At 30.0% G+C, this 16440-nt stretch overlaps 1 protein-coding gene and 1 pseudogene across 1 annotated transcript in view; one reads left to right on the forward strand and one right to left on the reverse strand.

Annotated features, from left to right (window-relative positions):
* LOC112686245 (dynein intermediate chain 3, ciliary-like) overlaps positions 1–14242 on the reverse strand; it is a 28180-nt gene extending 13938 nt beyond the window's left edge. Inside the window, exons 1-4 of the mRNA XM_025558450.1 lie at positions 14060–14242; positions 13801–13962; positions 11422–11683; positions 11010–11260 (exon numbers count right to left, since the gene is read on the reverse strand). Of these exons, the coding sequence (XP_025414235.1) occupies positions 11010–11260; positions 11422–11683; positions 13801–13962; positions 14060–14242 (858 nt within the window). The remainder of the gene's footprint in view (positions 1–11009; positions 11261–11421; positions 11684–13800; positions 13963–14059) is intronic.
* LOC112686247 lies at positions 7459–7937 on the forward strand (annotated as a pseudogene).
* Positions 14243–16440: the final 2198 nt, after the last annotated feature.

Here is a 16440-nt window from a genome sequence, read left to right on the forward strand (position 1 = left end):
ATGAACCAAGTCAACTCGTTGGAGGTGTGTAAACTTTATTTTAATTTATGAGTGGAAATTTAAGTAATTTTACTGTCTATTATTTTGGTTCAGAACAAGAGTATATTTGTAGCGATACAATAAATACCACGCCAAAGAAAACATCTCGGATAAATCAATCTAACTACGAACAAATTCATACTCTAGTAATTTTATAATATTATTTAACATTATATTATACTAAGAGTATTATATTATTATTAGGAAATTAAGCACCATATTCTTGAAAAGTTGCTCTTTTTACGAAACTAAACGAACTAAAAAAAAAAAAATTACCGGATTATGAATTGAAAATTTTACAAGCGTTTGAATTTTTTATTTTGACAAAACCAAAGGTTTCCGCGATTTCGATTTTACGATGTTAGCTATTTCATTATAACTCAAAAAATAATAATACGATGGTGTTAACATTTGTATAGAACACTTATAATATGACCATTTTATAAGTATGTTGTGAATTTCAAAAGATTTCGAAAATTTTTATAGTATTTATAGGTATTTGAAATTACCTAAAATGAGGATGAATACTATGCTTTTTTATTTAGGTTGATCTTGTATTATTTATCAATTAATAATTAGTTAATTTTAGCCATATTTCTGGTCAAATATGAAATAGTTAATACATGTAGATATACTGCAGACTCGAAAAATAAATTAAAATTGAACAAAAAAACATACCATGGTAAAACCAATATACCTTTCTCGTTTCACTCAAAATCCAAAAAGCATAAAAATTAAAATACTTATAAATATTAAATAGTACAAACTAAGTCAAAATATTGATCCACCACATCCGTAATTTGTATCCGTTTTAATTTTTTTTTTGTTTTTTTCGTTAGTGACCGTTGTATATGCTTGTATCTCCTATGCAGTCGTGTAATTATCTAAAATTGTAAAATTGTTCTACGTTATTTTTTAATATAGGTCCAAACTGCTCATTTGTTTCATCTACGCCGGTACTAAAAGTATTGACACCGTAACATACATATAAAAATACCACAACAGATAGTAATACACCCGTTAAGTATATTTCAATATGCGAAAGTAGTCCTGCATCATTAACAACTATTTCTCCTACTACGAAAAATTGGGTGTCAAATTTAATTAGTCTTCCAAATGTTAATACTGTACCAATAAAAAAAACCCGTAATAATACAAGCAACCCGGAAAATTTGATTGTTCAAAATAATAAATTAAGAAAAAATTTAATCAAAATGAGAAGAATATTAAAACAAAAACGTTATATTATTCAAAGTCTCAAGGATTCAAAAAAAAAAAAACAACAAACTAAAAAAATTGAATCAAAAAAATTTTTTGAAATGACTAAATTTCCATCAGTGAACTCAAAGGCTCTAACAACAATGCAAATACTACACAAAACACGTAAACCATGGACACCTAGGGAAAAAAAAGTTGCTCTATCTATTTATTATAAATCACCTTCAACATATAAATACATGCGCCGAAACGGCATTATATTACCTGGAGAAAGTACTGTTCGTCATTGGCTAAATTCTATTAAATATTCCACTGGATTTTCCGTCGAGTACATGGAGCAAATTAAATTAAAGGTTTCCGAATTCAATTATTCAGAAAAAAAATATGTTATCCTTCTTGACGAGATATCAATTATGAAATGCATAGAATACAACAAAACTTTAGATGTTGTTGAAGGATTTGAAGATATAGGAACTTTAGGCCGAAGTGACAAAATTTGTTCTCATGCTTTAGTCGTTATGCTACGTGGTCTTTATGCAAATTGGAAGTTTCCTCTTTGTTATTTTTTTACGGGAAGTGGTATTAAAGGCGATAATCTGGTTCTTATTATAAAAGAGTGCGTACAAAAAATTATTGATTTGGGTTTGATGGCCACTTGCATAGTTTGTGATCAAGATACTCAAAATCGTCGAATGTACACACTTCTTAAAGGAACCGAAGAAAATCCACACACAATAATATCTGGACAAAAAATATTTTTGATTTATGATTTACCTCACCTTATAAAAAGTGTACGAAACAATTTACTGAATGGTGATTTCAAATTTGATAATACCAAACTTGCATCTATGAAAGACATAAAAACATATGAAATTGATATTAAGAACAAATCACGTGCAATGCCTAAAATCACACCAACACATTTGGCTCCAAATCCATTTCAAAAAATGTCTTGCAAATTGGCTATTCAGCTTTTAAGTCATTCAGTTTCGGCGTCAATAAAAACATGTTTAACAACAGAAGAACTCAAATCACATTCGGCCATTGATACAGCTGAATTTATTGATAAAGTCAATAACATATTCGACTCGGAGAATAGTAAAAATTTATATGATCTCAATCCAAACCGGAGACCAATTAGTAGTCATAACCCTCAAGTATTGGAAAATTAAATACGGCTAAAAAATTATTTCAGAATGCGGTCAAAATATGTCACAAAACAAACAAATCTAGTGTACCTTTTTGTTTCACTGGGGTAATTTGGACTGTATCTGCGATTTTCCAACTATACGAAAATGAAAAAATAGATGAAAAATATTGTTATACAGAAGACGATTATTTTTTAATGACCAATAAGCTAACGCAAGATCCTCTGGAGAATTTATTTTCGATAATACGACAAAAAAATGGGTATATATACAAATTATGTAATTAGTGATGGGTATCAGTTTTTTTTATAAATTATATTTGCATAATTATCAATTATGTATAAGCAATAATTATTAGGTATACTTGCAACAACTTTAGTTTTACAGTTATTATTGTAAAACATGTTTTTTATTTTTATAATGAAAAACTAACAAAAATATATTCCGATATAATTTATGGTACCTATCAAGCTATACCTAAATGCATTTTAAAAATTAGTTTTTCATTAAAAATCAATGTATTTATAAACATTTTGTTATAAATATTTCTAGGTATAACAGAAATCCAACTGCTAGAACTTTTCGTTGTTGTTTTGGCTATATTTGTTCATATAGCCTAATGAAATGTTCTACAACATGTAATAACTGTGAATCGGATAGTGAGAAGTATATAACTGCTGACGTATTAAAGGATATAGAAATACCAGAAAAAACAAACTCCAGTATACAGACAGAAGTTCGAGAAACTGATTCAAATTCTAGTTCTAATTCACCATCTTCAATTGTTTCAATAACTTCAGTTATTAAAAAAACTCCAACACTAGAGTCTTGCTCAACTAAATATTTTGCTGGATATTTGGTCAACAAATGTTTGGAAAAATATTTATGTGCAATTTGTCACACTAATTTAACAAAATCTAATTTAAACTTAAATGATGAAGACCAAATTTTAATTTATTTTAAGACATATGATTTCCTAGGACCCACACAAGGACTTAAAGCGCCATCAGATTTAGTGATAAAAACCACTAAATTATGTTTATACGTATTTGATAAATATTTCAATAAAATTAAAAGTGAACTACAAGTACTAAAACAATTAAAAACTGAAGTAAACAAAGAAATAATTAAAACATCGCTAAATTTATTCATTTCTACTCCATCATCGTGTATAGAACATAATAACTATATTATTGAACTACTATTGCAAACCAAAATTTTCAAGCAGTGCAAATGGAAAAATGAAGTGAATACAGGGAAGCACTTTCATAATGCAGCAAAGTTAAGAGTTTTACAAAATAAATAATTTAAAAAATAAATTGTACAAGAATTTTTCATTTTATTTACGTAAGTTGTTAAATATAAAATACTATATTTAATTATTATTTTAATATTCAATATTATTATTTTTATTTGTAACTTGTATAATTATGTATTTTATGTTTGTATTACTGCAGAGTGCCGGTATGTTAAATATCTTGGTAATTATAGTAGATACTAGCACATAGAAATAATATAATAAGAAGAAATACAAACTAGAAAAAATAAATACGATTAAAATAATTTTATTAAATTCGTTCTGGACAAATTTTTCGGGTCCGCTTTATTATTATTGTTATTTTAAACTGATGGACGATGCAATCGACCATCCAACGTGTGGCAACTGACAATATAAGATAAGATTACCCCACGCCATGCGGCCGTACCTTGCCATAATTGCGGCACAACGGCCAAAATAAAATACGATTTTGTTATTATTAAATTCATACCGCTCTCTATCGGAATTTTTTTTTCACACCACCGAAAAACCTGTCAGTGAGCAATCTATAGTATTTATAATCAATGATAATAATTATTGCCATTCGAAGAAACAACCAGAATTCAGAAATAAGATTATCTATCGACACTATTCTAGCTGTCTATTATAATATGCTATTATTTATTCAAAAAATATGAGATCACACATAATTCATACACTAGAGAAAATTATAACAAATAATGTACATCAATACTAAATTCTTATGTATTTTTAAATACTTACTAACTACAAGGCAGTATATACCCTGAAGTATGGTATATATACTTTAAAATTTTAAAAATTAAAAATATATTGCGTGTAATAAGTTTTATTTTATAATAAGATGCATAATATGTTACTGAATGGGACAATAATAATATGTCAGTAATATTTAATCTCTTATTTTGGAATAAAAGAGTTAGTTATGATTACAGCGATATGTATTATTTGTTTATGAATTCCACATTTCTACAATTGAAGGTTTATAAAAGGCAAATGGAAGTTTAATAAATTACTCAGTTCTTGGAAGTGGCTTGATATTTTAGATATTTATAAACTCTATAATATTATATCTGTGCCTATATTAAATTTAGCCAATATGCAATAATTGTTTATTCTTATATTGTATACCAATATTGTTCACTTCTTGTAAGCTAACTGAACTAGTACCATCATCTATACTTGTTCAGTAATAGAGACTTTTTTTTAATCGTATATACGCGCGTTATATCTGTGTTAATTTTCTTATTTATTTGTGCGGTGTTAAAAAAAAATAATACAATGGCACTAAAGAAACAACGAACCCAGATACGTAAACCATCTCAGCGGTTATGTATGAAAAAAACGCAAAAAGGGGAAAAACTGAATTTAGTGCAAGTATCGAATTATTTCACGTGTGTTTAAAACATAATATTTACTAAACTTATTAAATTTAAAATTTAAAAATAAAGAGTGGGCAAGTGGGTATATCCGATATCGCTCTGCTGCATAGTAGTAATGGAGAGTATGTCATTATAATGGATGTGAGAGGACGCCACACCACCCGTAATTTGATTAAAAAAGTGTTTTACGCGGGACAACTTTTCTAGCACCATATTTCTTGTAGGGCTACCAAATTTTCATAACACGTAAAGAGGAACTTTATCTATGCAACAGCGTCCTCTTTTTTTAAATAGCACTATCCAATCATTTTTATAAGTAAATAAAAAAAAAAAAAACAAAAAAACGAAATGTTTAGAAGCAAATAACTTTTATTGTATTTATGTAATCTAAAATATAGGAACGCTATAGCACAGATAAATTTCTTCTTTATGTGTTGTAAAAATTTGGTAGTTCTACAACAAATATGGTGCGAGTAAAGTTTTCCCGCGCAAAACACTATTATTACTAAAAATACAAAAATTGTTACAAAGATTAAAGAATGTTAAAAGTTTATTGTGAGGTATACTCCCACCAACATCAAGTTACTATATTTGTATAGGTTATAACAATAGCTGTAGAAACTGTACAATTAATAAGATTTTCTATATACACTATTATACACTATGGCTTGGCAGAACCTTTAGACAACATTCCAACAGAAGAAGAATTAAATATAAAAAAACAATTTTTTTTGGACAAGTTGGGTAAGATTGATCGATATGAACTAGAACGTACTACAAAAGATCAAAGCCATAGTCAAGAGTGGTACACTGAAAGGAAAAAAAAGGCTAACTGCATCCAACTTTGGCGATGTTTGTAAAATGCGAGCAAGTACAAGTTGCTAAAAAAAAGTTTACTCCTTACTTTATAGACCAAATACAACGACTAAAGAAATGACATATGGTGTTGAAATGGAACGTCTTGCCAGAAATAAGTATGAAGAATTATATGGTGTTTCAGTTGAAGCATGTGGATTGTTTGCTGATATAGAATTCCCTTTTCTAGCTGTAAGTCCTGGTAATATTTGGTATTATTTATTTTAGTTATAATTTTATCAACTATTATGGTTTTTTTTAGATGGTCTAATTGACGAAAATAGTATTATAGAAATAAAATGCCCATATTTAGCAAGAGAAACCAATACAATCCTTGAAGCCGTAGAAAATAAACTAGTAAGAATAATTACTCTTAGTTAATTTCATATTATAACTAATAAAAATGTTATACACCTACAATTACCACTTGTTCGTTTTTAATATTTAGTTACAGTGCTGCACAGTCAAAAATAATGTTGTACAACTAAAAAAGGACCATAAATACTATTTCCAAGTTATAGGGCAATTGCGAATAACTAATTGTACTATATGTCATTTTGTAATTTTTACTCCAAACTGGATAAACGTTCAAAAAATCGAATTTGATGAGATATTTTGGAAAACAAAAATGGAGGAAAAATTGAAAACGTAAATATAGCCATTACTTACTATGATAATAAATAAGATAAAAAAAAAAATCATTAATTTTAATTTATAAATGTGATATTTAGGTTTTATTTGAATTGTCTATTACCCGAAATTACTTGTCCACTTTATGGAAAACGCCTAGAATTAACAGACATCAGAGAACCCAGACACATTTTAAATGAAAAAGAAAAAAGAGAAAAATTGTAAGTAATTATACCTATATTTGATTTTTTTAAATAAAAAGTAATATATATCTACTCCAAAAGAATTTACGAATGATTACAATAGGTAATATTGTAGTTTTTTATTTAATTATACTTGAAAAAGTAATTATTCAATAAATACAAATCAAGCTTTGTTATAATATAGTTTGTACAATCTATAAAATGATACATATATTAAGGTAAGCAGTGACTCAAATTGTAATCAGTAGATCATGGGTACGCTTGGACATAAAATAATACGGCGGCATTTGCGTGTATGCATTTTATATTTACGCAATCTGCTGCAGACGAAGGTTGAGAAAATAATAAGCGTCGCTCCCGAATGAGCACAATCGTCGGCCGACCGCCGACGACGACTGGTGGGCGCGGCTTAAACGTCGCGTGCTTGCGCATCGCGAAAACACCTAACAGCGCGTTCTCTCGGTCGTTGTATGCGTTTCGTTTTCGGTGTGGCGTCCTCTTAATGATGTTAAACTAGTCAACAATGAGCAACTAAGTGAGTCAATCTGTGATTAAAATCAATAATTTTAAAAAATAATTACAGTGAATTAACAATTAATTTTTATATTTTAGTCAACATAAGACAAGAAAAAATATTGAATGAAAGACAATTATCTGTAAAATGCTTGGAAAATCAAGCCAAAAAAATGTTGAAAAAATCCAATAAAAAATTTGAAGAACTTGAAGTAGGAGTAAATGTTCGAGTTTCAATCCCCAATATTGATCGAGCTAGAGTTTTACCCAGAAGAGTATTGGCTGTCATCATTAGGGTAGAAGATAACATGTATAAATTAGGTATGCAAATTTCGAAATAAAAAGATTAATTTAAAATTGATAAAAAAATATTTTAGGTACAAAGAACGGGTTTCTCAAACATTTATACACAAGAACATAAATTTTTCCTTATAAAGAAAAATGTATTCTCCTTGAAAACGTCCTAAAATTATCTGCCGAAAAAGAAATTACACTTCGTGAAGCGGCTGCGGTCAACAGTGTAATGGGAACTCGAGGATTTCAACGGTGCCACTACAAAACAAAACGCAAAACAAATAAATTTACTTATCGATCTGTTCACGGGTTATGTACATCAAAGTGCCATGGTAGCTTACCATGTGAGAATAAGTGATGTCCATACATAATCTTCATAAAAGTTATAAAATTATGAAGAATTTGATTTCATTTTGTGCGTTTGTTTATTCTTAAATAGTAAATATGATATATAATGTACCTTATGACAACCTGATTGGCTGTTAGTGTTTGGGCCGAAATGAATATTGAACGACCAGTCACAATGATACAATACAAAAAAAAATATTTCAAAAATAAAAATAAAAATAATAATATGGCGAGTGCCTAATATGACAATATAATAGACAATTTTATCTACACCACGCAGTATTTTTTGTAGGTAGGCAACTCGATGTGAGCGATGGACCGATAACGTTCGGCGGCAGTCACTGACACGACGGCGGCGTCAAAAAGGAACGGAATCAATTTATTTATGCACGGGAGAACAGGAAATAGAGTTTAGTTATCGGGGGGGGGGGGGTCTTTGTAGTCGAATCGGTCTGGTGCAATGATCACAAAGCTCACATGTAATCGAATAAAATACTAAAATTAAACAATCAGGCCACAACTTACAACTAAAACATTGAAAATATTGGCGCGAAGATGGTAGAGCGAATAAATGGCTGACAGAAACGGAAGACCTCACAAATGACGGATGAAACGCAAACTTGACTAAACAATGACAAGAACCTCACAGTTGATTTGCGTAGGTAGATCAAGAAAACATGGAGGCATCTAGTAGACAATAATTCACAAACGATTTGGTATTAGTAATTAAATAATTTATTATGAACACGTTGCAGCTAATAACATGTGTTGCTGTAATGGCTAACAACAAGAAAAAACAAGAATAATAATAATTTACTGGTGCTTCAATAGCGACCGAACGACGAACGACAAAAAAAAAAACAGAAAAAGGAGACGGGCCGCTATTGCGACTGACAAGACAAAAATAATTACAATTACATTATGTATAATAATGATAATAATTTCACGAATAATTTACACAATCTACAAATTAACGATATCATAATAAATAATTGAATCACCATTAACATTTAGATGGTATAATTCACATACGAGTAATGGACAACGAGCTATTATAAAAAGTATCTATTATTGTCTGTCTAAGGCATTCTCTAAAATAACTAGCCAATTATATCAATGCCTATCAAAACAGTCAGCGTCAACATAGACTAGTAATTTTTAATAATGCCTAATTATCATCATTGACGGTAACATTATATATCTATATATATATATATATATATAAAAATGGAGCCAAAAATGTGTAACATTTCATCAATTGAGAACGGCTGGATCGATTTGGTTTAATTTTTTTTAATTGTTCGCAATTGGGAAGGTTTATAGGAAAAAAAAATGTTGGAAAAGTGCTATTGTTTAATGAATCGTAGTTTATTTTAATAATTTTTAACTAGGTCGATAATTGCGCAATTGAAAATGAATTATTAAAAAAAACTATTAAAAACTATTCAAAAACTATTAATGTTATTTTTGGTATTAAATGACGGGTATTGCATAAATATTAAACAACAAGATCCCGTGACAGGTGCCAAAACAAACAAGAATGTTAGTTCGAAGGATTATTATGCATATCGGTTGATGATTAGACGCGATCAGGACAACGTTATTCTACGATGTCGTGAGATTTGTCAACAATTCATGGTCGACTTGTATGTTAAGATAGAGAGTGAACGATTTCGATACTTGCGATTTAATCAAAAAAAAGCTGCGTGCGGAAGATTCTCAAAACAATTGTTAGATATCGGTGATGGGAAAGTTATTACAGATGAAACGGAATACATAAAATGAACGACCGATTTCTGCACAATCATTGATTCGCAAGATGCTTTTATTGACCAGATATTTCCCAATGTACACAGACAATACACAAATCATGAGTGGCTGGCAGAAAGAGCAATTTTAGCAGCAAAAAATGTGGACGTCAACGAATTGAATATCAAGATACAACATTTGTTACCAGGAGATTTGGTGTCATACAAATCTATTGATACAGTTTGCGATGCTACTGAAGCTGTAAATTATTCAACAGAGTTTTTAAACTCATTGTATTTACCAGGTAAGCCACCACATAATTTACAACTGAAGGTTGGATTTCCGGTTATTTTGCTTCGTTATTTGAACCCACCACGGTTGTGCAACGGCAAGTGATTATTCATTAAACAATTAATGAAATGTTATCGAAGCCATCGTTTTAAATGGCAAATTCCGAGGTGAAAATATATTATTGCCGCAAATTTTTCCTATTATACCCATAGATGTGCCAATACAATTTAAACGCCTTCAATTTCCAATTTGATTGGCATTTGCAATGATTATCAATAAGTCTCAAGGCCAAACGATGTTTGTCTGTGGCTTGGATTTGAGCACATCATGTTTTTCACACGGATAATTTATACGTGGCGTGTTCTCGAACCATCCAGTTTGTGTTGCAAATGATGGGATAACAAAAAATATTGTACACTCTGTTGCATTAAGGGATTGATATTGTTTCTTACTAATATTGTCATAATTAGCGATGTATATAATTTTAAAGGATCAATTTTAATAAATTATTAAAAAAATAAATGTTTGATAATTTTTCATTTTTATATTCCATTACCGCTCACAGCACTCCATACCTCTTCTACTTATATACCACATCCTTGCACAGTTATATTAAATTAGTTAATTTTCTCTAGAAATAATTTATATGAAAAAACAACGTGTGTCGGGTCAGTTAGTATATATATATATATATATATATATATATATATATATATTTACTATACTTTTATTTTGTATTTTGCCTTTTCATCGCGATTTTTCTCAAACCCATCACTACTTGAGCTGACACTAAGTTTTGGCGTCAACGAATCACAATAGTATGTTATATTATATTATTATTCAAATATTTTTTAGTTTGTTTCATTGTAAATTTATTTTAAAATTTTTTCATTGAGTATCCCATGTATCAAACAAATCGTTAGTACTTATCAACTAATAATATCCAGTATAGTCATACGCATAGATATATGATTACAGATCCGTGTTTAATGCGACCGCGGTGAAGAAAATCCGCCTTTATATAGTATTACAATGTACGTACCTGCCCGTCACTTGAACCTGTGTAAAATTCCGTATTGGTCTTGGAATGAATCCAATAGAGACTTCTAACGGGATCGCGGTGTCCGTGTCTTAGATTGCTGATAGCGACGTTTGCCGAGCTCTTGCGAATGTCCCAATACGCGACTTGGCCGCTCATCAACCCACCCGCCAGACACTGAGCGTTTCGATGGTTAAACTCGAGCGTGATGATTGGATGCGGCGACTCGATCGAGAAATACGGTGTGTTGGACTCTGAAAAAAAAAACCAAAATCACATAAGCTGTCACAATATACATTATACGTCTAATGGCCGATGGTCTAAAAGAGAACAAAAAAAATTCCTTGCGCATAGAGGGCCCATAAAATAGAGTATTATGTACTAATTTATAACATTTATAATTGTTACTTTTTACCTAAGGTGAATATGAAAGAATCTGAACTGTTCTGTGGATTAGCTGCCTGGAATCCTATATCGGCGTAGCTGACTGCAATCAGATCCTGATCTGGTGACCAAGATATGTGTTGTACTGGCCTAATTGGATCACAAGGGTCAGGCATCACTGCGACGGTTCGAAACGATGGCATTAATGTTTGCACCTTCTGATCACTTGGATCGGTAAAATACGATTGATAAATATCTATGGAATTATTTTGTTTTATGAAATGTTCAGCGACCTGAAATTTAAAATAGCACATTACTTTTTCCTCAAACTCATCGTGTATAGTTATTCGTTCGAAAGGGGTAAGAATTAAAAATATATAATTAACTGCCGAGTTACTCTTGTAAGAGATAACGATTTTCCTAAATACTAATATTGTATAAACTAAGGTGTTTAAGAGTTCTTGCCACTTGACGTATTAACTCCAAATGCGTCCCTAGACAGTTTTCAAGGGAGAGGGGTCGAATTAATTTTAACAATCATTGTACACTTGTCATTTCTAAATATAAATGTATAGGAAATACTGATATGTGTATCATTGTGTGAATCATGTCTATTTGTAATATATTGTACTATGTTTTTTATATATTTTATTGTACCTATCAATGTAAATACACATGAAATAATAGTAAATTAGAAATACTGGGAATTGCGAATGTACTATTTAATAGAGGAACACGTCAATACACACAATCAGCGAAGGGCAACTGTACAATAGACAACAAAGTCACAAACCTATTTCTGGATATCACCAAAACAACAGGTACGGTGCCCTATGACGTCAATTGAACTATATAAAAGAAGAATGGAAATTGCCGTAATTTAGATGAGTTCTGGTCAGAAAACTGCGAGAAACTTCACGTCAATTTGTATCAGATTTATTTAACACTTTGAATTATTTAATAAACGTATTATAAAAAGTTTAAGTCTCTTATTTAATTTAACATCATATATCATCGACTACTAATTTTAAATCGAGCAGGTGGCACGTAACACGCCCTATTTGTACCAAGAAAACGTAATTTTATTATTCTTGTTTTCGTTAAAAAAATATAATGTTATAGTAACGAAAATCTGTTTTTAGATTTTTTTTTATGAGAGTTATAAGTTCGAAAAATGTTTCGTCAATTAATTTTATACTTTACATTATTCAATACATATTCTCTATACTTTATACGCCTTAGCAGATGTTATCATTAATTAATAAAAAAAATTGTTTTGTTGCGATTTTATAAAAAATTAACATGAATAATTATATAATTTTGTTAAAACATTGTAAATGAATTACAATTATTACATACTTTTTCACGCTTATTCATATATATATATATATATACACACGCATAATGATGTTAACATTTTTGATTCATCTAATTCAAAAATTATTTTTCTCAATTTCAATATGACTAAAATCACACTCTGAAAATACGTTTTAGGTGCAAAATTAATTTTGTGCCTAAAACTTAGTTTAACAAGTTTAAACTCATGTGAACAAGAACAAATGAACGCGGTCATTTGAACGTGAGGTCATTTAGACGCGGCCGTTTGGGCTCGGGTACATTTGGACTCGAAAAAAACATAAATAATAATAATATTTTTTTTTCAGTTATAAGAAAAATTATATTATAATAATTATAATTATTATAATTAATGTTATGAAATTGTATTAAGTAACTTCTTTTTATTTATATAATATTTTATATTATTATATACATAATTTATATTTATTTTTATATATATTATCATATTTGACGCCATATTTGAATAAAATTATGTACATCCGAATAAAATTAATTAATTATTATTTATGTTATTTTCACGTCCATTTGTCCTAGATTGAAACTTGTGGTTTTCTGTATCTTCAAACGATATTTTAGATTCTGATATGAATAAGAAATGTGAAAAAGACATTTCAATTATGTAATATTTTTATGATATCGGTTATTTCTTTTAGCGTTATTGAAAACAAAATTGAATTCCAAGAGCAATATTCGAGTAAAATTAAAGAAGTGTATAAAAGAGGCTTAACATTTTTTTGTAAAATAAATAGTTGTTAACTGATCATTGATTATTTCAAATTTATCTTTTTACACGAGATCATAAGTTTTTTTACATACCAATGACTATTTAATATTTAATTCGTTATAAATGGCTTATACGAATCACAGTAACCTCAATTGTGTCATGATAGTCAATAATTTTAATATTTTTAAAATTTGTTGGATACAGTATCTATCATTCAACGCTTGGAGGGATAACAATTTTGTTGTTATTATCATTCTGGTAGAGCCGAAAAATACGTTATACTAGGTAGTATATTTTAAATTTTTTCACCTAATCAACCGTACTTACATTTGACATTTGCATGACCGATTGTAAGTACGATTCTTCTTTTTCCGCTTTCTTCCGGTATCTAACCATTTGTTCCGGATCATCTAGGTTTATATCTTTGGGCCAACCACCTTCCATGTGACACATCCCTCGATCAGCGTATTCCACGCGCTCCGTGTTTGCCTATACGCCACAAACAAAGCACATGTGAACGTCTATATATTTATTTATATTGAAAACATGTGAGCGTGTAATATTTTATTTTTTTATCTATAACCACCTCGTGCTCCGACCACTCTACACTATTATTAGTTCTCATGTTCACTGGATTCTTCGGTATCCACTGATCTTCCAAGCTGATGTCAGGCATCACATTCGTCAAAATACTCGTCTCGGAATCGGCGAAACGACATTGTTTGCCGAACTCCCGTCTGCGCTTACTGTACGTATAATTGACTTCCATTTTCTACAATTTCGAGACGAACACACACTTCAAGGAAAAAGATCAAAGACACAGCACGATGGAATAGTTTGCACGTAACTTTCTAGATGTAATAACAACGTCTATAGGCGCTGTTGCCAACAGTTACAGTTGTGTATGTACATCGTATGCGGCCATTTGATGGAAATTGATGGATTTGAAAACGACAATTTTAGCATTACAATTAAAAACATCAATACATTAATTTTTCCCAACGTTGCCATATGAAACGTTTATTATCGAACGGTCGATCGCTATCAGTAATTTTTAAAAACAGAAAATTCAACTTTTGAATATCATTAGAGACTATATTATAGAATTACTCTAACTTTAAAGATACGAGTCAATAATGATTAGAAGTTAAATGTTGGATCACATTTTGTGTTTTGTCGATACATAACCGACAAAACGCAACCCCAATCGGCAATATGCCAATGCACATCTTATGCTGTGTTCCAAGTTCTTATACTTTATTGTCATTGTTACTACTGTTAAAAATTTACTTTGACACCTGTACATTATGGAAAAAGAAATCAGTATTTTCAAAGATTTTTCCGATAATAATAGATACACGGCCCCAATTTTTCGCCAAAAAGTTGTTAGTTATATGTTTTTAAAATCTATTTTCTATATGTTCTCTTCACAAAGTTCTAAATATTGTGCTTTGGCTTCAATTTTAATATCTGGAAATCCAATGAAAAATTTAAAAACATTTTATCATTTTATATGCTTATGTTATATATTTACAAATTATTATTTTTACAAATATTATAAACAACCTCATATACACAATTTTACTTAATTAAAGTCAAAATTAGTTACCAAATATGTCTACATCATCGCTCGAATTACTATCACCTGGTAATATGGTCAGTATAATAGGTTCTAATATGGCATCCCTGTGAGGTGAGTTACGCTGGCATCCGCAGGTTAAAATAATTACTCAAAACCGGTACCAAAATTTGTTGTATAATTTGTATAAATTTGTAATCGCATTTTGAAAATTTGTACACCCCTATAAAGGGTGGAAAAACGCTTTTTCATTTCAGATGCCAGTGTAACGTCACCCCAGCATCCACATTCATGATTTTTATTTTAGACACTCAAAACCGGTACCAAAATTTGTTATATAATTTGTACAAATTTGTAATCACGATTCCAAAAATTTTATACCCACTCAAACCAGGAAAATTCGAATTTTCATTTCGGATGCCAGCGTAACGTCACCCCAGCATCCGCATTCATGTTTGTTATAATTCAAAAATGTAGAAGTTAAAAGTCTTTTATCACTCATCAGATGTTTATACTGGCATTTTTATGTATATGGCATTTACGGCATTTTACAATATATTTTAACATATTTATTAAAGTGATCTACTCAATGATGAGTGCTACTCAACACGTATATACTAAACAGACCCTAGCTTTTATAATTGCGCATAATATTGTACAAAAACGGAAGCTAAAAGAAAAAAAGAAATGATGGGTTAGGAAATGGGTGGACCGTCGAAGTAACTTGGGAGCCGCTTCAAATCTTGTAAATGAATTTCGGTTGGAGGATGCACAGCAGTTTAATAATTTTATTCGGATGTCTGCAGTGCAATTTGAAATGCTTTTGGATTTAAAATCTTTAAAATCAGATTACTACAGAGGGCTACTGAAAAGTGAGATTCGTAAATCAATGGCAAATATTGCTGAAATGGACGAAAGAAGCCACTGGTCTACCTATTCAAGTACAAATTCTTCATCATGCTCCATTCCAATGCCTACGCCATCACCTACTTTCGCTGAGAACATTCCTCCGTCAACAAATAAAGAGCCTCAGACAACCCAAGAATATTATAATTCATTCACTGATTTGTTTTAAGTAAATATAATTATTTAAATTTGTACTCTAGTTACGTAAAACAGTGATAATAAGTGATAATATTTAATAAAATATAAAGTTAAAAATGTTAAGCTCAAATCAAAATTAACTAAGAAATTGTTCAATAAAAAAAAATAATAATAATACATGTTTATACAAACCTTTAAATATTTTTCCTTTAAATTATCATAAATAGCTTGGCATACTTCGAAAACAGCTGCATGTCCCCAGCCCCCCCACCTCGGACTTTCGAGTTCAAATTTTTACAGTCGTTTGTGCTTCGTTTGTGCTTGTTTGTGCTTTTATTCCCGTC

This window comes from Sipha flava, unplaced genomic scaffold, assembly GCF_003268045.1.
Source record: "Sipha flava isolate LNK unplaced genomic scaffold, YSA_version1 302_pilon_pilon, whole genome shotgun sequence".
NCBI classification, from domain to species: Eukaryota; Metazoa; Arthropoda; class Insecta; order Hemiptera; family Aphididae; genus Sipha; species Sipha flava.